The 23,172-nt window shown below is 46.9% G+C and overlaps 1 protein-coding gene across 2 annotated transcripts in view; it reads left to right on the top strand.

The window, feature by feature from the left end:
- The first annotated feature begins 1,246 nt into the window (after positions 1-1,246).
- The window catches only part of LOC133348886 (protein yippee-like 1), a 52,476-nt gene continuing 30,550 nt past the window's right edge, over positions 1,247-23,172 (top strand). Inside the window, exons 1-2 of one of the 2 annotated variants that reach the window (XM_061561969.1) lie at positions 1,247-1,715; positions 10,005-10,372. In XM_061561969.1, coding sequence (XP_061417953.1) covers positions 10,256-10,372 — 117 coding nt within the window. In that variant the 5' untranslated portion in view covers positions 1,247-1,715; positions 10,005-10,255. Of the gene's footprint in view, positions 1,771-10,004; positions 10,373-23,172 lie in introns of both variants that reach the window. The other variant, XM_061561971.1, reaches the window with a different exon arrangement.

Raw genomic sequence — 23,172 nt, 5'->3', positions numbered from 1 at the left:
CCATGAAGATGAAGTCTCCTTTATCCAGCAGTGGGATGACGAAGGGAGCTGTAAATCATTACCACCATCATCATTGTAAATGTTGTGAGTTTATTCCTCCAATACACCGGTATGCTGAAGTAGTAACTGATTGGCACCTTTTGTTAACTTGACAAACATTACTAATTGATTTTGTAGGGTGGTGGTGGCGGGTTAACATCTCGCACGGTGATGAGATGTTTACTACCTCGCCTGGTATACATGAGGTCGTGGATTCGATCCCGACCCTCTCATGCCTGTTGTATATTTGGAGTTTGCGTGTCTCCCCCTCTCTCCTCACCGGGGTCGCGTGGATTTCCCCCTCCGCTTTTATCCCTCCACATTTAGACTCAACATCACGCCTTAAACGAGTATTTGGGCCGATGTCTCTTTTCACATAACGATAAGGCCACTCCGTTTGAGCTCTATACATTTCGTGGCACCAAAGTCGCTTCCGAAAGAGCGCTACATAGCTCAGTGGCCCTTAACAACAACACAAAAAAATTAACCCGTAAAAAGAAAGTATTTCACTATAAATCCTTTATATGCGTGGCGGCTAGAGCCCTCTCGTCCTCTGGCTTGAGATGGCTGCCACCTATGGGTCAGATGATTGCCTGCCACCATTAAGCAATTGGTAATTAAATTTAAAAAAATTCCTACAAAGTGTAAAATTTTTGAAAAAAATGTTCACGAAAATAAATTGTCACGCACAACGAGTCTGTGTGCAAAATGTCAGCTCGATTGGATCACGGGAAGTGGGTTAAAAAAACGACCGAAAGATTTGCACGGTCCTAAGCAAGCAAGCAAGTGAACTTAATATAAAGGATTAAAAAAAAAACCTTTATTACGGACCCATCATCACACGAACCCTTTGTCTCTGTGAATCCCAAGCCCATCAACCACCACCAAATCCCACGTGCCCCCCCATCTGCTTAACAGCAATCAAAACACAATTCCAAGTCGCTCGCTTCTGATTGGCCACTGCAGCACGCTGCTCGCCCTCCTCTCTCGTCGCCGATTGGTCGGGCGGGTCGCGCACGTGGGAGGGGTAGGGGGGGGCGAGACCCGCTTCCTCTCTCGTCGCTGATTGGCCGGGCGGGTCGCGCACGTGGGGTGGGGGTAAGGCCCCGCCTCCTCCCTCGCCGCTGATTGGCCGAGCGGGTCGCGCACGTGGGGTGGGGGAGGCGAGGCCCCGCCTCCTTTCTCGCGTCAAAATAAACCCAGGCGCTGCTGCTGCAATCATCATCATCAGCTGTTGTTGTGCCTACCTAGCTAGCCACTTACCAAGCCACTTACCTACCTACCTAGCCCTGTGACCACGCAGTGGTTGTCTAGATCAAGCTAGCAGTAGAGATACACAGAGATATACACGGAGAGAGAGTGAGAGCGAGAGAGAGAGAGCATTCTATTGTGTCTGCGTCTCTTCGCCTCTCTGCGGTCTTCCGCGCGTTCTCACGATCGCCGTGTGTGGTTTTTTGTTTGTTATTTTTTTAGTTTTTTTCTTCGCCACGTTTGTTGTCGTCCTCCGACATCGTCTCTCCCGCAATCCATCCTCATTTCTCCCCCCTGCGTCGTTTGCCTTTTCTGTTGCGAGGTGTGCGCGGGATAGGAGCTCGCAAACTCTGTTCTAGTCTTAACAGCAGCACTACCCACCACCACCAACAACATCAACAACCCTTCCTCCTTTTGTCGTCCCAGTAAGTATCGAATGCTGTGCAGCAGGAACAACGAGTTTGTTGACGGTGTGTGCACGTACGTAGCTCCGATGTCGTCGTAATCTTCTGCGTGTGGTTTGTGTCGTCTTTGTTGTGTTGTGTTCCCTTTGTGAATAATCTTCTGCGTGTGGTTTGTGTCGTCTTTGTTGTGTTGTGTTCCCTTTGTGAATAATCTTCTGCGTGTGGTTTGTGTCGTCTTTGTTGTGTTGTGTTCCCTTTGTAAAGGTGGACAAATGCGTCTTGGTTCTCTCCTGCCTCCTGTGTGTGGTGTTGTGTTGTGTGTCTCTTTGCGCATTGTGAGTACTGTATATCCGTTGCTACGTACGTGTCTATCCCCGTGTGTCTTGTGTTTGTGTCTATGTACGCGTGTCTGCATGTGTTTTAATCGGTGCGTTGTCCTGGTGTGTGTGTGTCTGTCTGTCTAGGTATGTGTGTGTTTCTTTGTTTCTCTCTTGTTGTGTCATGGTGTGTCTGGTTGTGGTGTGTATCCTGGTGTGTGTGTGTCTTTTCTCTGTGTGGCGATGTGTCTGTGTCTTTGTTTCTGTCTTGTTGTATCATGGTGTGTCTGGTTGTGGTGTATGTCCTGGTGTGGGTCGGTGTGTGTGTATGGTACTGTCTGTGTATGTCATGATGTCTGGGTGTGTTACTGTCTTTGTGTGTCACGGTGTCTCCTGGTTGTGTCTGTGTCCTGGTGTGGTTGGGTGTGTGTCTAGGTGTGTGTCTGTGTATCCTGCTTTGTCTTCTCTGTGTGGCGATGTGTCTTTGTTTCTGTCTTTTTGTTTCCATTGTCTTTGTGTCATGGTGTCTGGTTGTGGTGTATGCCCTGGTGTCTGTGTATGACATGGTGTCTGTTTGTGTGTGTCCTGGTGTGTCTGTCTGGGTGTGTTTTAGTGTGTGTGTGTGTGTCTGGGTGTATTACTGTCTTTGTGTCACGGTGTGTTTAGTTGTCTTTGTCCTGGTGTGTCTGTGTGTGTGTGTCTGGGAGTGGTACGGTCTCTGTGTGTTACGGTGTCTCTGTGTCTATGTCCTGGTGTGTGTTACTGTCTGTGTCTGGTTGTGTCTGTGTCCTGGTGTGTCAAGGTGTCTGTGATTGTGTCTGTCCTGGTGTGTCTGTGTGTGTCTGGGTGTGTTACTGTCTGTGTCACGGTGTCTGTGTCTGTGTGTGTGTTACTGTCTTTGTGTCACTGTATGTTTGGTGTGTCTGTGTGTGTTACTATCTGTGTATGTCATGATGTCTGGGTGTGTTACTGTCTGTCACGGTGTGTTTGGTGTGTCTGTGTGTTACTATCTGTGTATGTCATGATGTCTGGGTGTGTTACTGTCTGTGTCACGGTGTCTGTGTCTGTGTGTGTTACTGTCTTTGTGTCACTGTGTGTTTGGTGTGTCTGTGTGTGTTACTGTCTGTGTGTGTCTCCTCTAATGTGGTTATACTGCATTCTCGAAACGTGTGCGCCGTGTATTGCCGCAGATGCTGTCAACAACACACACAGATAGACTTGGCAGTGTTACGGCCCTATGCAGTGTGTCCACATGCGTGTTTATGTCGATTTGATTTTAATAAATTGCCTTTTTGTCACGGTTGTTCAAAGCTTTTGTGTGTGTGTGTGTGTGCGTTTGATTCTACACCAACACAGATATTTTTGTTTGTGTGTTTTATTTACTAAAGAATGGCCATTAAAGTTGTATTTTGCTGTTGATGTCCACTGTGTGTGTGTGTGGTTTTAAATCTGAATGTTAAGTTGTTGTTGTTGTGTAAATTGTACAGCGTCGTGTTCGTCTGTGTTTTTAATTACTGTACAGTGACGCAACGTGTGGTTTTGTGTGTGATTGTTTATCGTTTCTGTTGAGTTTGTATTCGTGAATGTTGTTTTGTGTTTCGGTGTGTAAGTCTGATCCTTGTAATGATTGTTTACTGTAGTTATAACCTTTTGATGTGTGTTGCTACACGCAGTGTTATCCTTATTGCGCTGTCTGCTATAGTTTATACCTCGTAACACGTCTCCTTTGTGTCGTCTTATCCTTTGTAGCGATGTTTGTGTCGCTTTGTCGTGTATATATCTCCTGTATTGTGTCTCCTTGCTGTGGCTTTTGTTTAAATCTTTTGTGTTGGCGCATTGTTCACCATTTACCACGTTCCGATACGAGGTGTAGGGGTACAGTCTAAACACTTTCATAACAACGCCACACGAACATTATCATTATCACCACCACGATTACTTTAATAGGTTAATATAAACATGAAGATGGGTTGTGTGTGTAATAATAAATAATAGTTGATGCTGTGTGCGTGTGCCCTTTGTAGCAACGTGGCCCTGTGCACGGTACTGTACGTGACCACACGTGTTTGTCGATGTGGCTTGTGTCATTTATGTGTCTTTGTTGTGTGTCTGTGTGTCTCTGTCATCTCTACCCGCCCCTGTCACCCAAGCCCATCGTCTAGCAGTGGATTGATCAAGAGCTGCGAATTATTTATAGCACGTCTACTGTACATCAATCTGCTACATTTGTTTTGTTTTTATGACACACGTGGCCACAGTACGTGTGTGTGTGTTTGTGTGTGTGTCGTTGTGTGTCTTTGTGTGTGTGTCTTTGTGTGTTGTGTGTCTTTGTGTGTTGTGTGTCTTTGTGTGGTGTGTGTGTGGTGTGTGTGTGTGTGTTTATGGGGAGCGGTGGTGTAGCGGTTAGCGCGCTGCGCTATGAACCCGGCGACCCGGGTTCGATTCCCGCTCACGGCCAACACCAGTTCTGATTATCTGAACCGGTCCTGGGCCCCCCCCCCTAGGTCGACTCAGCCTGAAATGAGTACCTGGTGCGGTGTGTAAACATCGCCACTGGGGAGACAAAGGCGGTCGGGCGTGGCGCTGGCCTTCATAGGTGCTCGCTAACAGCACTTGCCCCTACAGTCTGTTAAGGCTATATGGGGGATCTTTATCTTTGTTGTGTCTTTGTGTGTGCACCTAGCCTGCCAATGGCAAGCCTTTGTATGTATGTGTCCGTGTGAATGTAATTGTGTGGTTCATATTGTGCCAAACCCATAGGGTTAACCCCGTATTCTTGTACAGGGAAGTTGAGTTTTCAGGTCCATATTGGCAACAAAAATAAAACTCTTATTCGGTTGTGTTTCTCTCCTTGTGATGGGACTTTATATGATGAACGTTGATATTTATAAGTGGCACGGGATGACCAATAAGGTCTAAATTGATCTGTGATAACGTAGGGCACCGATATGGAATTGACAGGTATGATGTTTGATGTGTCTACCTAATGGCTGTGTTACCTACACATGTAAATATCAATGTCTGCGTGTGTTTCTACTGCGTGTGACTTGCATATCGTGTCTGCACTGCATGTGTATATGCACGTGGTTATTTGCGTATGGGGATGTCTCCCTGTGTGTACGTGTTCGGTCTTGTCTGTAACACCCCCATCAATCACCATCGATCCGCATGTCTACGTAATCCTTGTACCTGCCCGCTCACACCGCCACGACATTCGATAACAACGTTTATATTTGGAAGAGCATGAACGTAAGCGGCAGCAGTATTTATATTTTACAGTACATCACGGCAGAGGGCTTCTCCTAGGTAATCGCGTTGGAGACGGTGGCTCTAGTAACGCACAGATATAAGTAGATAAAAGTACAAAACAATGCCCTTTACTGGGTAGTGGCGCATGGTGTAGTATTACATGTGGCCCGCATTAAATACGCGGCACAAAATACGAATTTGGCCATTTATTAGATGGGTTGGCTTCGGCAAATCCGATTTAAAAACACGATTTGTGTACAAAAACAAAGCGCAGTTGTAGCGCCTCCTAGTGGCCGCAGGGGTTACGTGAAGCCACTTGCAGACTGTCTGAAGGATGCTCTGTCAACTTAAAACACATTCCTGCTGCGGAGGGAGCTGGTAGCAACACGTTGGGTTGCTCGGTCAATGGCCTGCAGGGTCAACGGCGGCGTGGTGTATTCCGCAAATATGCCCGACTGTGAGGGCGGGCACAAGCCGGCGTGAGTAGGTGAAACGTTGAGTACTCTTAGGTTTTTTTCAGTAAAGTCACGTAGGTATAAAATAAAAAATAATAGAAAATAAAAAGAAATAAAATAATAATCATTTTATTATTTTATTTAATAAATATAATAGAAAATAATAGTTTAACACGTAGGCTTTCGCGTCCAATGTTATTCATAATCAACGTTTTTGGGTTTAGATCGCGTTATTTATAAATGTGTCGTAACCCTCCACCACCCGACACGGCCAATCAGTAAAAATGTGTCACGTTGACAAAGACAAATAGTTCACTGCTTTAGCCCACCGGTGTGTTGAAGCCACAACATTTACAAATTGTACGTGACACATTTTTACTGATTGGCCGTGTCGGGTGGTGGAGGGTTACGACACATTTATAAATAACGCGATCTAAACCCAAAAACGTTGATTATGAGAAAATAATAGGAATAAAAAAATTATATTATTATTTTTATTATTGTTTATTTTTTACCTACGTGACTTTACCGAAAAAACCTAAGTATGAATCCTTGCAGTCACGAAAGCATCAAATCTAGAAACGTTGAGTGTTTCTATAAGGGCACCACGGGGTGACCAGCCCCTCTCTCTCCGACGGACGGACACAATAATCCCCTGTGGGCTGGTGTAACCAGGAGGTTCCTACCAGTAATATTTGTCAATAGAGCTGGTCATGAAAGTAGACAAATCTTCTAGGCGACATTTCAGGCAATAGTCTTAATGTATGTGCCATAAAGAAGGTCCATCGCCTGAAACGTCACCTGGTATTATACCCTTTTCGGGCAGTGTTGTTGACGATTATGAGTTTTCTATTTCTGCTTGTGCACCGCTAGCCATGCGGTATCACCAATATAGTTTGCAACTTAGACGTGTGTGTGTAATATATATAATTATGTGTAAGTTGATTTACACATTCATAAAGTCGTATTTGTGTAACCGGGTGAGAGAAACTCGACGTAGATCAGGATGAGTCGTTTTAAAGTGAGCTTCTGGTGATATGGAAAATTCTAATTAGATAAAATAATACAGAGTGATGAATCGTTTCTCTTCCACATTGTTGCTTAGCTCATTTCTCGCTTGTACAGGTTTGGTGCCGGTCGTTGGCTCAAAACAAATTCTAAATATTACGCGTGCGTGAACTCTCTCCCACGTTCCAAGCAATGTCTATTGGTTTGCATAAGCAGTAATTTCTATAATTTGTTTTCCAAGTAACATAAATTAAATTCTAATACTGTATGCTGTATTACGCGTGTGTGAACTCTCTCCCACGTTCCAAGCAATGTCTATTGGTTTGCATAAGCCGTAATTTCCATAATTTGTTTTTCCAAGTAACGTAAATTACATTCTATTACTGTATGCTGCTACGTGCATGCTAATAGAGCCAACTAAAACTGCAGACGAAAAAAACCCCAGTACAAAACTAGGCAGTCTTTACAAATATCTTCACATAATCGAAACCTTCGATTTTAAGCTTTCGTGATTGCAGGGATTCATCTTCTTGGTTCTTTCGGTAAAGTCACGTAGAAGGGAAATAATAAAATAATACAAAGAAAACATAATAAAATAATATAGTAAAATATAATAATATAAGATTTTTATTATTTTATTATTTCCCTTCTACGTGACTTTACCGAAATAACCAAGAAGATAATGGAAACCATCAAATCGACACATCGGATGATGTGGGTGCATTGGTTATGAAATACAAATGTGCAGCCCATCAATTGCATTGTGACGTCACTTGCCTGGCAGGAAAGGGCCTCCCCACTAGACGGCGCTCCAGGGTGTTTGGCCTACTCTTCCATCGCACGCGATTGACCGGTCGATTGTGTTGTTGTACCCAGGTGCGCAGCTGGCAGAACAAGAAGGCTAGGGGATTTAAGGGGGGGGGACATGACCATCGCGTAAGCTGCCATACCTGGAGATTGACTTGTCCACACCCGGCACTCCACGTCCAGTATTCATCTCGCTATACCTGTGGCTACTACGATTCGGGTGCCTCTTCATCTGCCAGCGAATCATCAAACATCTTCAGTGACATTGGACCCTGATTATACTCTTACAAATCGTTTCAAACGTGCCTATAGCCCTCTCATTGGCCAGATAACATAACTAGAATTAGAGGCTATTTCGATATATTGCCCCTCTTGGGGGTCCTTCTGCCAACGGTTTCCGTTTGCTGACAATATTAAATGTTTACACTATGAGATCTCCTTTACCAGTGGCAAAATATGGTAATATGTTTTTACCCTTTTAACTGGTACAAAATCTGACACCTTTATACGCCTTTTGGCGTCATCTGGTCCAACACCAATGGAGACTAAAGAAAGCTGTCTCGGGTGTGGACCAATCAACTTCAAGGACAGTGCATATCATTATCATCATCAGAAAAAAATCATCAGAGTTATTTCTTTTTGTTTGCATTTTGACTTCTTGTGTTGAGGTTATTGCAAACATGATGCCTTGTATAAAGGTGTCAGATTTTGTACCAGTTAAAAGGGTAAAAACCTATTACAATATGAAATGTGTATTTTTTTTACTGTACCGAGCGGTGGCTGTACATGCAATGAATTATAAAAGAAAACACAGACGCACAATAGATGATTCCACGTGCGGTTGGGCCTTTCTGAAAGAGACGTCTTCGTGTATTGTCTGGTTTGTTGACCTTTTGGTTTTGTTTGTTTGTTGTACTAACACGGGAGTGGCACGTGGGTTGAGTGTGTCTGTCTGCTGTGGAAACTTGAATAGACCTTCTTTTGTCCACTTGCTGCCAGTGCTAGCTGTTGCAGGTGCAGACTTAATAATGATCATCATTGTCACCGTGAAATCAACAGCAGGTTTTTTTTATCTCCATGGTGAAGTATGGTAAAATAACCCCACCCACAAGGCATGGAGAGGCCCTCATCCAGCAGTGGATTAACCAAGGGCCGTCAATTATTTTAACACTTCCCGACATTGCGAAATGAGTATTGCATACTGCTCAATTGCAGATGAATTGGTTGAATTCATTTTTTGCAGATTATGACCTTTGACCAAATCGGAATCTTTATTTATATGGGAGGAAACCAATGAGCTATGAAACTCTTTGTCACAAATGTCCAGTATGGGCAGATTGGCAAGTTACAACAGCAACATCACTTGGGATGTTGTACCCTTAGCCATCAAATCTTGGAAGCTGAGCAGGTTTGAGCCTGCACGGCCAACCATTGGGTGTCGTAGGCGTTGTGGGCAGTAGAGGTCACTGCAACAAATGTCATTGGAATTCCCTTCACCCAACCCGCACTGATCAGTGTGGTGAATTATGGGCTTTATTTTTATTACAAAAATGTAATATATTATGTAATTTTTATTTTTTAATAAGTGCTGCATTACACGTATGTGCATGCATTTACATCAGTGCCAGACTGATTGTATTTAAATTAGGATGTAGACTAATGAGCCAGATCTCCTGATGGCGTCTCACATAATGTTGTTTGATTATGCTAATGCGGTTGTCTACAATATTCAAATTTGGCATTTGGTCTGTGTATCTCAACTCCAGTCTTCCAAGATGCTCCCACACAGCCACACAGTCTACCCTTTTGTGATTTAGAAATGTATTTTTTTTAATTAATATGTAAATTAAATCGCTGCACACACATCTGATGGTTGGAAATCGCGGGGAGCTGCCGCAGAGGTTTGCGATGACCTGGAGTTGAGAAACTGATCTAATAGCGCTCGTGCACTTTGCAGCCCAGTGGCTTTTACACAAATAAAAAAAAACATTACTTTACAACAGCTGGTGTGTTGGTTTAACGCAAAGATTACTTGGCAGGCTGAATCTGGAATGGAACCTTGGCAACCACGTGAACAGACAGGTTCAATAGCTTGCATGCTCACTTGACACTTGTAAAATGTAAACGTGCCTGTGCTGTTGTGCTATGGATAGAGTGACTGAGACTTGTCATAGGAATGTGGAATTTCCACTGCCAGTGGAGATTAATTCCACCCCACATTCATTTTGGTTGCAAGTACTTTACAAATAAAAATGTTCTCCCATTTATAAATGTGCTGTCCATGTCATGAGATGTATGTAACCTTCCACTTGGGACTTTCACAGTGATCAGCACAACACCTCGTACCAAAAAACGCCCAGGAAGGAGATGTCATAGAACTTCTGTGATATTACATTTTACATGCCTTGCAAAGGGTGTTTGTCACCCCCTATTCAAGTGCTAAATGGCCCCGTGATTTCATTTTTTGTCGACAGGTACCGGCAGACTCGTGCAGCTGATCCAAACTGCCGAGCAGAAGGAGAGAGCGGGTGCGAGAGCTATTGAGCAGCGAGCCGCCTGGGCGAGCGAGAAGGAAAGGAGGAAGAGGGACCTTCGTGGTGGAAAGAGAGCAAGCGAGCGACAGAGAGGGAGCCGCTGCGGCTCTAAAGTTGGGACCGGGAGTAGCCAGCCAGCCTGCCCGCGCGCGCGCCGCCAGGGGAGAAGGTGACGGAGCGACCCTGGCACCATGGTGAAGCTCAGCAAGTCCAAGACCTTCCAGGCGTACCTGACCAATTGCCACCGCAAGTACAGCTGCGTGCACTGCCGCGCCCACCTGGCCAACCACGACGAGCTCATCTCCAAGGTGAGAAGGGCGCACATGTCGCACGCCACGGGCACCACAGGCACCACGGGGAGTGGCCACGCCACAGCGTCCGAACGCATTTTGAAGGTGGCTCAGAACGCGTGCCGTGTTATCCGCGCCCTCGCGGAATCGGCCACACCACTGCGCACCACGCACTGTGCATTGGAGAGGCGGCCTCAACGTATATCGCACACCGTGCAGACGAATGAAGCCTGTACTTTATACAACTCTGCGCAGCATGCAGAGCCAGCCTTAATTTGCACCATTTATCTTACACCGTGGATAGTTAGCCTCCACACACGATATATCACGCACCATGGAAAACGAGTCTCAACGCACACCACGTGTCATATATCCAGCCTCGACAAACGCCGTACATCGCACTACTACGGATGGCGAGCCTACAAAGACACACCATCACACACTATGGATAGTGAGCCTACACACAAAGCAAAGATCCCCCTTGTAGCCTTAACAGACTTGGGGAAAGTGCTGTTAGTGAGCACCTATGAAGGCCGGCATGGTACGTGAATGGATGGGTGATCAGCACCATGCCTGACCACCTCTGTTTCCCCAGTGGCGATGTTTACACATTGAACGAGGTACTCATTTAAGGCTGCATCAACTTAGGGGAGAGCCAGGACGGGTTCAGACAATTGTCATTGGTGTTGGCCATGAGCGGTTATCGAACTCGGGTCGCCAGGCTTGTCACGCAGCGCGCTAACCGCTTCATCGCTCTCACACTTTTCAGTGGCAGCCTCAACATACACCATACATTACAACACTCGGGAGTCATGCACAGCGACGAGGTCACAGCATGAACGACCTGGCTCAACGTTTTGTCACGTGTCGCACATGGAGCGCTCTCTTCAACATCTCCGATTTAGCACGGTTGGCTATGTACGGTGCGAAAGAAGCTCTACATACATACAACACACAACATACAACATACATCATGCAGATCCAATCTGACCACACGTCATGCAGATCAAAACCTCAACATGAACCACAACATGCAAATCCAACCTCGTCACACACCACGCACATCCAACTTCAACACACACACCATACACCATGGACAGGCCATACACCACACCTCATGCTTTCGGCCTGTACCAAATGCACCACTCGCACACGAGTACACACCACGTGCTACAGGGATCCAACTTTCACACCTCGCTCACCGCACATCACACACCTCACTACCAATGGTGCTCGGATATTTTATATTTTTCTCTTATCACCGTCTCCTCCTTATCTGTTCAATGTGTACTGTTCGTGCCACCCATCTCAAGCCTGTCTACTGTCTCTTCACATTCATCTTTTATTCATATGCACGTCTTGTTCTCTCTCTCTCTCATCCCATTTCAGTGTTTTTTTTATTATTATTATATAATTTTAATCTCATTTGCATCAATCGCGCGATGTCATTCCTTGCCTATCGCCCTGCAATGAATTCACCCCGACATATCCCGTCCCTTGCCTCGCTCTGCCCTGCCGCACTTCAAATTCACACCAGCGTCTCCCACCTTCCCTCCCTGTCTGGCTCTCTCAAGCTTCCAGAAAGAAAGAAAAAAACTCTGTATCGGTGCTGAGAAATTAATGCCAAAAACACAAGCCTGAACATTCTGTACATTTACCAAATACAGGTCACAGAAGTGGACCGGGTTGTGTGTGCGTGTGGTTTTTTTTTGGTCTGGGCAGTTAGGAAATTTGGCTTCCTTTTTATTTTATTGTTTACGTCTGCGTGATTTTTTTTCTCTCTTTCGGACATGCACCGCTAAGTAAATCGGCAGGAAATGAGCAGAACAATGTAATGACATGCATTGTCTGCCCTGTGCTGGTGGTTGTTGTTGTTGTTTTTTATCGTTATTAAGACTGTAGGGATAGCTACCGTGGCGTCATGGTTCGCGCACTGCACTTGCAATCCAGAGGTAGCCTCCTGTTCGGTTTGATCACCCGGCGCGGCATTTGAAGCGGTGGTCTCAAGTTCAATTCATCCCTCCCCACCTCTGCCCATCGATCGGCATGTCGTATATGTGGTGGGGTAAAGTGTGGATCCTCCCACGGTCATCCGAGACGTCTGGCCAGTGTGCGCAAGTTCGTCAAAATACCATCTCTAGACGGGGCCCTCTGGAGCCAACCTCTGGTGGAGGTCCTTCCGCCAACAGTGGCGTAATTGAGCAATAGCGGGGCTGCACCTTAACCTCTTATTTTAACGCGTGAGGGTTTTCTCTGAAGCCGCCAGGAGTATTGTCGTCAGCGGCGGTGGCCCCATCGATCTGCTGCTGGTCAGCGCTGGGAATGCGGTGTGTTCTTTGTAAAGGGGCCGCACGCTTGCGAAACAAAACGGGGATCGCGTTTGGCCCGTACCGAGTTGGCGTGTGTTGATTCTACCATTGGTCGACCTGCGCCGGTTTGGAAGCCGGCGAGGGCCTGTTGAGATGCAGCACCGCTCCTGTTTGTCAAACGGGTTCTTCTGGCTCCGATCTCTCTCTGGGTCACGGTCAAGTTTGTTTTGAGGAATCGGACACTGTTCACGGAATAGATTCTCTAGAGGTCGGGTGGTTGACCTTGCCAGCGATTTAATGACTTTTCTTAATTAAGGGTCATGATGCGATTCAAGAATTTATTATTGTTTTTTTTATTAACGGTGTGGTGAATGGTCGTGCCTATAGTGGCTGAAGGGGTCAAGTGAACCCATAATGCTAATAATTAAAAAAAAATTTACCGAGGAAAGCATCGCTGAGTCTCAAGACTCGATTTCAGGAGGGCCCTTCATTGGGATATTTGGACGTTTCCATTTCTAATTAATGTTTGGCTTCATGCGGGAGAAACCTGGAGAAGTCTGAGAAACCCCACCACGCATATAAATATGTAATTATTAATTTAATATAGCGTCGTTCATGCAAATTGCATCTGTAACATTTGCTGAGTAGAAACCACAAACAAGCTGCCAGGCGGTGAGCTGGTGCCAACAATTGTTCTGCAGTTCTTTCTATATATATATAGTTCAATATGTTTTCAGTCAATAGGTGTTGATACATGTGAGGGAACCGGTGCACTCGTCGAAAACCCGCGCGTGCGAGGGGGCAACACCCTATCCCATAGGGGAATAGACCGATCATATCGGCACGGCCATGTTCTGGCCACTCCTCTCAGCCCCACGCCTACAGCGCCTGGCAAGCCCTGGTTCAAGTTCATTTATTAGGTATAGCCCTGTGAGCCATTCGGCTCTTGAATCGGGTGCAACCGCAACAAAAAATACATGAACAAAAAACATCTTAAAGTGAATATGTGACTAAGTGCAAACAGAAAATCCAAGAAAAGACGGTAAAATATTGCAGAAAAAAATCACCGTACACCAACGCTGTGTGCAAAAATCCCAGTGGGATGCAAGTCAAACAAGCCAACAACAACCACAAAACAACTTAGTATTAAGGCCATCAGTCTAACTCTGTACTACAACAAACAAACATGGCTAAACCAATACACTTTTCGAAATCACCAAAATAAAGCCATGAAAGCAATGAGAAACAGTGATCATAGGAACTGTGACGGAATTTTCACAATAAATGGCATAAACCACATGTACTACCAAAAACCCTGCAGCCCATAGCTGGGCTGCATGAGTCACTCCACAACAGTGGTAATGTTGGTGGTGGCCTCCCATCGTCTGCCTCCAAGAGCCGACGACATTGGACTCATTGGGGCCTATGCGGCCGTAGCTGCCGCCCGCGGTGAGGGTAAATAAATAATGAACCGAGTAGTGTACTTGCCACACTTGGCCCGGTGTGCCGAGCCACGCGTGTCACGTACACCGCCAGCGTTTATTGGAGCAGCGGCCACAGCAGCAGCAGTGTGAAAAGATACGGCTCGTTTAAATATTCATGGGTCGCGGAGTGGGGAGGGAGGGCTCCCTCGCACGCACACAGGCCGGCCGCCGGGATCTTCTTCTTCTTCTCCTGTCGGTGCCGGCGTGTGTGTGGTGGGTTGCGGCGAACTCTGCCGTCCATTCACCCTCCGTCCCTTAGCTCTTCCCCCCCCCCCCCCCCCCCATCTCGCCGAGCAGACGTGACTACGGTAAATTTCGATTTAAAGCTTTCGTGACTGCAGGGATTCATCTTCTTGGTTCTTTCGGTAAAGTCGCGTAGAAGGGAAATAATAAAATAATAATAAAAAACCATAATAAAATAATACAGGTCTGTCGGAAAGACAGTGTCATTCAGACAGACCTGTTCTTCACCTGAGGACGGCTGCTTGCGTTGTGCCCGAAACGTCGTGAGAATTATTTTATTATGTTTTATTTTTTATTATTTTATTATTTCCCTTCTACGTGACTTTACCGAAAGAACCAAGAAGGTGACTACGGTAATTAAACTTTTTTGCAACACCAGCTCTGCAAAGCACGTTCGATTCGTGAACCATAACCACACAACTGAACTTTCCCAAACCCTCAACTGTCGGGCTTGCCAAAGAAGATTCTGTCTCTGACTCGTAACTTCGCGTGGTAGTGTACCACCGTCACCTTCCCGACTCCTCCAAACAGAAATCGTTCCCTCTGAATTATTGCTATAAGAATATTCGGTTTCTGAAGTATTGATTCTCCCACTGGTTGTCTCTCATCATGCCTCCTTGGCATCACCACCAGCTGTCCCGTTTGTCCAGGTAGATTTGCCTCTGAACCATCACTACCATCGAACCCTCGCTACACCGAGAGTCATCACAACACGAAGCAGAACCCTGTGCAGGTTTCGGGGAGGGAAGTAACACAAAGCCCTTGAGACAGACATGCATCAGAATACAGGCATTCAGGGTGACCTGCAGCGAAATCGATAGGGAGAGATCCAGAGATGTGGACGATGAGAGGGACATAAAAAGGCAGGTATAATGAAGAGATGGACACATGGATATAGAGACGCACAGACATGAAGGGAAGGAAACGGTGGGAGACGCCAAGAGGGACACACAGACAAATGGAGAGGTACATAACAACACAAAGAGACTAGGACAGAGACACGACACGAAAAATAGGCCAAGAGACTTGCAGAGCTGCAGCGAGAGACTGACGCAAAGCCACAGAGAGCCACAGAAACAGGGGGAGAGACCCAGAAGGAGCCATGATGAGAGACAAACACAGACCGTTTTGAAAGCCCCCTGAACAAGCACAGACCCTGTGCTTTGTGGCACGGTTGCACAAGCGTGGAGAGGCGGCGCTGGCTTCACTGAACCGTCTGCTCCACAACGAATCAAAGCCGACTCGAATTGGAAAACGATCCTTCCCATGCCCCTCCTTCTGCCGCCACTCTCCGTCTGCTTTGCACCCCCCCCCCCCCCCAACATCACTGAGTTTGACCAGCCAGCCGATTGGTTTGCCTACGTGGGGCGATGCGCCCGCCGCTTGTCACGTTGCGGTGGTCACATTACGATCGTGCGACCGACGCGCAAGATGCTTCACAGCTGCGGTAGCAGATGTGGATTAGGGGCCCCCCCCCCCCGCCCACGTGTGTTTCGTCATTCATCGTTGCTCGTGGTTCATCGATCTAGTCGATAATTTTTTTATTTTAAATGTGATCGAATACTTTTTTGTGGTCACTTGGAAAATGCCGGCCACTCTTGCAGCCTGAAGGCAGGAAAGCCCCCCGACAGGCCATGGGCAGTGCGACACGGCTGATGATGTTGACGAAGTTGCCAATTCTCACTTGTCACCTCCCGTTCAGCAGCCCACGTGGGAAAAGAGGTTCAACTTTTACTTTTTTCCTACAATTTTCGTGTTATCCAATTCATTGTGTTAATCGACTCTCGAATAGGCAGAGCCATTGATTACTTAAATAATGAGATCGTGGCTCTACAAAAAAATTCTATGCTCAGATTACTGGAGAGGTGCCTTTGGTCACATTATGCATAGGACTCCTTGTGATTGGCCACCAATAACTTTTTTATTAACTGGCTAAGGAATCTTAGAAAAACTGAAGACTACAGTAGTCTTGTAAGAAGTTACAGAGCGGGGAGAGGTACCGACTACCACATTGATGTATTTGAAGACCAAACAATATCATCTGAAAGGGACAAGGTGATGTATAGTATAGGAAGAGTGATCATCGTCTATTTGCAGCCCTGAGCAAGTGGTGGAAGTTCCACATTCCTCTGTCGGTTCATCTGCAGGACAACCTAGCCGGGGCTTAATATCAACCGGTTTTCTTGGGGTCCGTGACCCAAAAAATATTTCCACACCGAGCACGCCACGTCCAGTATACACATCTCTCTCTATGGCTGTGGCTACTACTCGGTCACATGCCACCATACCCCGGTCTTACCAGCAACGGGGAAAATATTCGGTGGCAAATGAACCCTCGACAAACCACCGTTGACTTACCGCAGAGTGTGTGCAACGCTGCACCGCTGTGCCTGGGAAATGTTGAGCGGTGAGCACGCAAAAGTTTTTTTTTTTTTAACAGACACACGACCTTCTTGCAGCAGTGTGAATTGTTGCACGATGCTGTTACCGCAAGCCTAGGCCACGCAGATGGGGGATCGTGCTGTTCCGAAACTTTTGTCACTACCGTGACCCTGACGTCTGACTTGATATTTTTTTATTTGCTTTCAAAAGAAGAAGAGAGAGGGCGGAAAAAAAAAGCGCGTGCTTAAATGTTTATCGTTACCCTCCCAGCCGCTGGACGATGTGTGGGCAGGCAGGTGGGTGGGAAAAGTTATGCCCACACTTTTTCTTTGGGACTCGGCGCAAAGAGAGGGAAAACATGTGTGGTTTGTGACGTCCACCGATGGTCCCTTGGGAGGTGTGCGGTGCAACCTTCTGCGCCTCCCTCCACCCCTTATCGTCCGGCACCGTTTGCCTTGGTCTGACGCTACAGCCCACGTGGCTCCCCCACTCTCTCTCGTAACCCAACTCTACTCAGGTTCATAAAGATGTTATATTATCAACATCATCATCATCGGCTGAATACCTTCGTGAGGCGTCACCGTTTCTCGCCGTATCGCAATGCGCAACAATCCATCTAGCACCGTAACCACCAACCGGTTGATTTCATGGTTCCACCTACAACCTCTTGGGCGTGTTTTCCCTCCTTCGGCTGCCACTCTGTGGTTGTTCTCAACCATTGGCCATCAATACGATGTCTCACAGTGGGTGTGTGCTCCCTAATCGTAGTTTTTTTTCCCCCCTGTTTCTCTAATTCCAAGTGTACCCCTCACCATTCTTTGTCGCACATTTCAGCTTCGTTTTATCGATGTCCATGTTTGTAATCCGTACAAATTTTTTATTCGTTTCCATTGGGATATTATTCCAGGTCTCCCGTGGCCACAGGTGTCCCTTCATAGTGGAAGTAAACCGGAGTACCCAGACAAAACCCACCACGCATACGAGGGGTTACCGCAGAGGGACGATGTGCCTTTGGTTATTCAGACCCTTGGGTGATCATTAATACCCACAATACACTCTGTAATGAGTGTGCACAAATAATGTATGCGTTTTTAATTAAGCGACTATAATGAGATTGTCGTGCAATGAAGCAACATGCATTTCCATTATTTGTTTTTGCCAACACCCATCCAACCTTAATGCTAACCCTTAGGCTACGGTTTGTGTCATCACAGCAGTAACAATAGAATTCTGCAATAGGTTTCCATGAAAGTGATTGGCTCTCGTGCCTTGTTGCTATAGCCTTCCCAGTGTGTCTGTGTGTGTGCTGTTATCATCGATTGTTTGTGTTATTGTTGCGAGAATCGTTTTACTGAGTAGATGATCCATTCCAAAGGTCGTGGATGAATTGATAATCGGATCCAGTTCCAGTGTTGGTAACAATCAAAGCGACTGACTTTCGCAGCAACCATGTGCTTTGTCCGGGCGCTCGTGGGCTGAGGAATAGAGACATGACACTAATGTGAAGGCCTCGCAGTGCCTGCTAGTGATTGCCCTTTGAGCCCCGTGATGGACGGCGCATTCAGCCGAATCAATAGATACGCCTTTTATTTTTGTCATTGCTGTTGGAAGGCCACAGATAAGGCGCCCCCCCCCCCCCCTCCCCGATGGAACACCCTGTATCGTTCGTTATCGGGGAAAAAGCAAACGCGTGCCGCCCTGCACGAGCAAAATTAGGCGGCGCGGCATGTCTCCATCTCTGGTGGTGCCCCCCCCCCCAAGCCAGTGTTCGAAATTCCTCGTTCCTATGGCAGGGTTAAGTCTCTCCGTGATACAACCGAATGAGGTCCAAGGAGGAGGTCTGGAGTGGTTGTCCAGTGGGCAAACTGCCCCCTCGCCGGCCCATAGCAATGTGGTATTGCCATGTGTCTTATGTCCCAGGTCTGCTGTTATTCGTGGAAAATATAAGTGGTGACATCTAGAATGAGTCTTAAGTTGTGCAGATGCCAGCCCGATTTCTGTGCCACAGGACCGTCAGAGATGGCAACGGCTTGCGGAGCCCCTCCTTTGGCAGTGGATAGATTATGGTCGTTGCCGATTTAACGTAGGTCAAATTCGACAGGGCGAAAAAAACACAGACGGGCAAAACCGCCTGCGTGTTTCCTTAAAAACAACGCTTGGGGTTAAGCGGTTTTTTAGCAAGAGGAACACGAACGCACAAACACGTGTGCGCACACACACACACACACAGAGTAGCAAAACAAAGGAAAGGGGAAGGCGTGGGTTTTGCGGGAGTGGTGGGTACAGGGAGTGACGCACAGCAATACTGACCTCGCTGCCCACCCCTCCACCTGTTCAGGTGTGCGCAGTCGACAGGGGAGTGGTAATGTAGCGGTTCGTGCGCTTAGCTACGAACTCGGAGACCCGACTTCGATTCCCGCTCATGGCCAACACCAGTGACGATTGTCTGAACCGGTCCTGGACCTCCCCTTGGCTCGACTCGGCCTCAAATGAGTACCTGGTGCGGTGTGTAGTAAACATCGCCACTAGGGAGACAAAGGCGGCTGGGCGTGGTGCTGGCCACCCAACCCCTCGTGTGCAGTGTTGGCCTTCATAGGGGCTCGTAAACAGCACTTGCCCCCCCCCCCCAACAGTCTGTTAAGGGTATATATGGGGGGGACCTTTTTCTTTGCACTCGACAGGTGGAGTAGGTTTGTGCGCAACAGGGACCCCCCCTTTGGGGCAAGAGCACAACCCAGGACTGGTTGTGGCAGGATTTAAGTTCGACTGCTGCCCAAGATGTTGGCAGTAATGCCGCACAAGCTCTCCAGTTTGGCACAGCGTCCAACGTTTTGCTCCATGGGCATCTTCAGGAACGAATTATCTTCTGAGTTCATGGCATCAGCATGTTCTGAAATCCAGTGAGATTGGGATTTTTTGTTACTCCAGTAAACTACATTTTATTTACCAGGTGAAGCCCACTGAGCTGTGTGAGCTCTTTTTAAGAGGCACTCTGGCCACACATAATAGCTCATTGAAGTGGCTTTCATCATCATCAAATATGAACATTTGTAGTAGCAGCCAAATAATCGAAACGCGTGTTTATAAATATGGGGGCAGGGGGCGGCTAAAACTGGACAAGCTCGGACTAAAATCCACGCGGCCACCAAAGGGAGAGAGAACACGCGAACTCCAAATATACAACGGACATAGTCAGGGTTCCGATGGAACCCCTGACCCCCTGCATACCAGGTGAGGGACGTAATATATCCTGGCCATCGCGAGCTTTTTCAGCGACGCTCGGCATTTCGAGCGAAACGTTGGACATAATTCTGAAACGGCATACGGTACAACCTTGAAAACACATCGGCGATATAATTTAATTAGATTTTTTGTGTTTCACTCGTAGTTGTAGTGCGACCACGCCAGTGTAAACATTGCATTGGCCACAAATATCCTGATTTTCCAGTGAAAGTCAGCAGGTTAATACCACCTGATGTCTCCACCGTCACCACACCTCGCCGTCACTTCCTTCCTCCTGCTCGTGCCCACAGTCTACGCCCGCCCTCCCAAGAAGATCTGCTTTTACAGTTTCCCATCAACGCCACCATCTGGCTTTAGGTCTTCCTCTTTTTTTAAATCCTTTATATTAAGTTCGCTTGCTTGCTTGCGTGCGTGCTTGCTTGCTTACGACCGTGCAAATCTTTCGGTCGTGTTTTAACCCACTTCCCGTGATCCAATCGAGCTGACATTTTGCACACAGACTCGGTGTGCATGACAATTAATTTTCGTGAAATTTTTTTTCAAAAATTTTACACTGTTTAGGGAATTTTTTTAAAATATTTAATTACCAATTGCTTAATGCTGGCAGACAATCATCTGACCCATAGGTAGCAGCCATCTCAAGCCAGAGGACGAGAGGACTCTAGCCGCCACGCATATAAAGGATTTATAGTGAAAAACTTTGTTTTTACGGGTCTATTTTTACATTGTTGGCTTGCCCTTAAAGGACTTGTTACAGTCTCACAACCGATCTCTGGCATAGCAAATTACGTCCCTTGGTTACCAAGGGAAGCCTAAGTCGCAGGACTCGAGGGCCCTGCAACGGGATGTTTGGCTTTGTCGGAGGCAACCGGAATACCTGGCGAAAACCCACCACGCGTAAGAGAGGGGGCACTGCCACTTGCCACTGGCCACAAATCACAGCCCCACGACTACAACACCTGACAAGCCTTTTGGTGGTTGTGTTCACCCCATCCGTGTTCGAACCCATCTTAAAAACCTGCTTAGCTTTGCAAGATCCAATAAGGCGGAGCACATTCCGGGTGATTTTGATCTTGGGCACGCTGCCACCGTTCCTTCTGCGGTCATTTGAAGTGCTGTTCATCTGGAAAGACCACGTGTCTGCTGTGTGTTTCACCTCCATCTTGATTCTATTTGCGCATGATCGTTTGTATGCACGGGCTTGATGTTTTTGTGTACCCTAAACATGTTTTGCATTATTTGCGTGCATGTGTGCATGGCGCGTGCAATGTGTGTTTGTGTGTGTGTATATATAAAACGCAGAGTTACTGAGTAACCTTTGGAAACTGGTCTTATCGCTTCACGGGTCTTATGATGGCCTTGTACCATCGTGGCTGTACCAAAACTTTGCTTGCGTCACTCGCAACCGGTTGGGCCATTTGACCATGCGTACCTTTTATCGCTTGTCCACGATTGCACGCGTGAAAATAAAGTGATTTTTTTTTTTAAAAACAAACCGAGGTTGTAAAAAAAGAGATTGTAAAAGGGAGCAATCGTTTTCGGGCCCGTTAATTAAAAACGAGGAAGCTGTGGTTGTTTAATTATTTGCTTCATTTTACTGTGTTTTTGCTTTTTATTTTGGGGGTCGGGGGGGTCGAGCAGCTGCCGCTTTGCATAAGAGGCACGTGACAACGTTGTTTTGACAATTGTGTGGGGGTGGCTGGCCGTCTTCGGCAATAATTTTACATTGAAGTGCTTGAGCCAGATACTTGCGCCTGGAGGATGCGGAGTGGATCGCTGCGATGAGCGGCATTGCTCGTGGTGCTCGTGTGGTGCTGATATCGATGGTGACGATGGTGGTGATTTCACGATGCTCGTGTTGGTGGTAGTGATGATGGCGTTGCCTGTCGTCATGTTGGTCCTTTTGTTTCTGGTAGTGGTGATGACGCTGGCGGTCGTGTTTGCCTCGGTGGTGGTAATGGTTAGTGGTGGTGACACTGGTAGAAATGGTCGTGTCCAGTGGTGGTGCTGGTGTTCGGTGGTGATGGTAATTGCAGCCGTGACGCTGGCCACATCCACCCCCTTGTGTGCTCTGCCGGCCTTGATAGCAATTACCACGACAGCCTGTTAGAAGTTACACGGTGGACCTTTGTCTTTGTTTTGTAATGATGGAGATCACCGCTTCATATTAGCTTAATGTACACAACCATTAACCGTTTAGGAGCCGCAAACGACTTATGAAGTCGATACAATTTTTTTCTGTGTTTTATCCGCCCGGCGTGCCGTTCATTGTTGTGAGCGTCGCTTTTTAAATCCTTCATATTAAGTTTGCTTGCTTGCGTGCTTGCTTACGACCGTGCAAATCTTTCAATCGTTTTTTAACATACTTCCCGTGATCCAATCGAGCTGACATTTTCCACACAGACTCGTTGTGCGTGACAATTTATTTTCGTGAAATTTTTTTTCCATAACTTTACACTTTTTAGGGGAAAAAAATTATATTTAATTACCAATTGCTTAATGCTGGCAGGCAATCATCTGATCCATAGGTGGCAGCCATCTCAAGCCAGAGGACGAGAGGACTCTAGCCGCCACGCATAAAGGATTTATAGTGAAAAACTTTGTTTTTACGAGTTAATTTTTTGCCCTTTGTCTTTGCCGCCAAGGCAACTGCCTCCAAATGGCCCGTTAGTGTCCTTCACATGCCGCCTCCACATGAAATGTACAACACAGGGAGCCAGCAATGGCGCACATACCTACCTATATTGAGTATAAATAAAACAAATCTGCAAATGAGGTTTCCTTTAAATTCTCAAGCAAGTTTTATGTATTTATATAATACAGCTCACACCGCTGCTGGCTGCCGCCTCTCTGCGTTGGCCATTTCAATAAGTGTTGGCAGACCTCCTTGAGACAAATTTGAAATGCCGTACTGTACGCTAAGGAGAACTTTCATCCTTGTTTCGTGCGGGGGAATGTTTTTGCCCGGTGTCATAGCTATTGAGTGTGCAACTGCACGGGGCGGACCCCAGGTGCCAAGCTACAAAGAGATGGAGTGATGGGGGGGGGGGCATAGTGGCGAGATGTTAACGTCCTCGCCTGGTATTCAGGAGTTTTGTGAGTTAGATCCCAACCCTGACGCCTGTGTATTTGGAGTTTCCGTGTCTCTCTCCCCGTG

This window comes from Lethenteron reissneri, chromosome 28 (assembly GCF_015708825.2).
Source record: "Lethenteron reissneri isolate LAM-NWPU_2019-01 chromosome 28, ASM1570882v1, whole genome shotgun sequence".
Taxonomy (NCBI): domain Eukaryota; kingdom Metazoa; phylum Chordata; class Hyperoartia; order Petromyzontiformes; family Petromyzontidae; genus Lethenteron; species Lethenteron reissneri.
The sequence above is the reverse complement of the archived record's forward strand: the minus strand, read 5'-3'. Positions and strand labels throughout refer to the sequence as shown.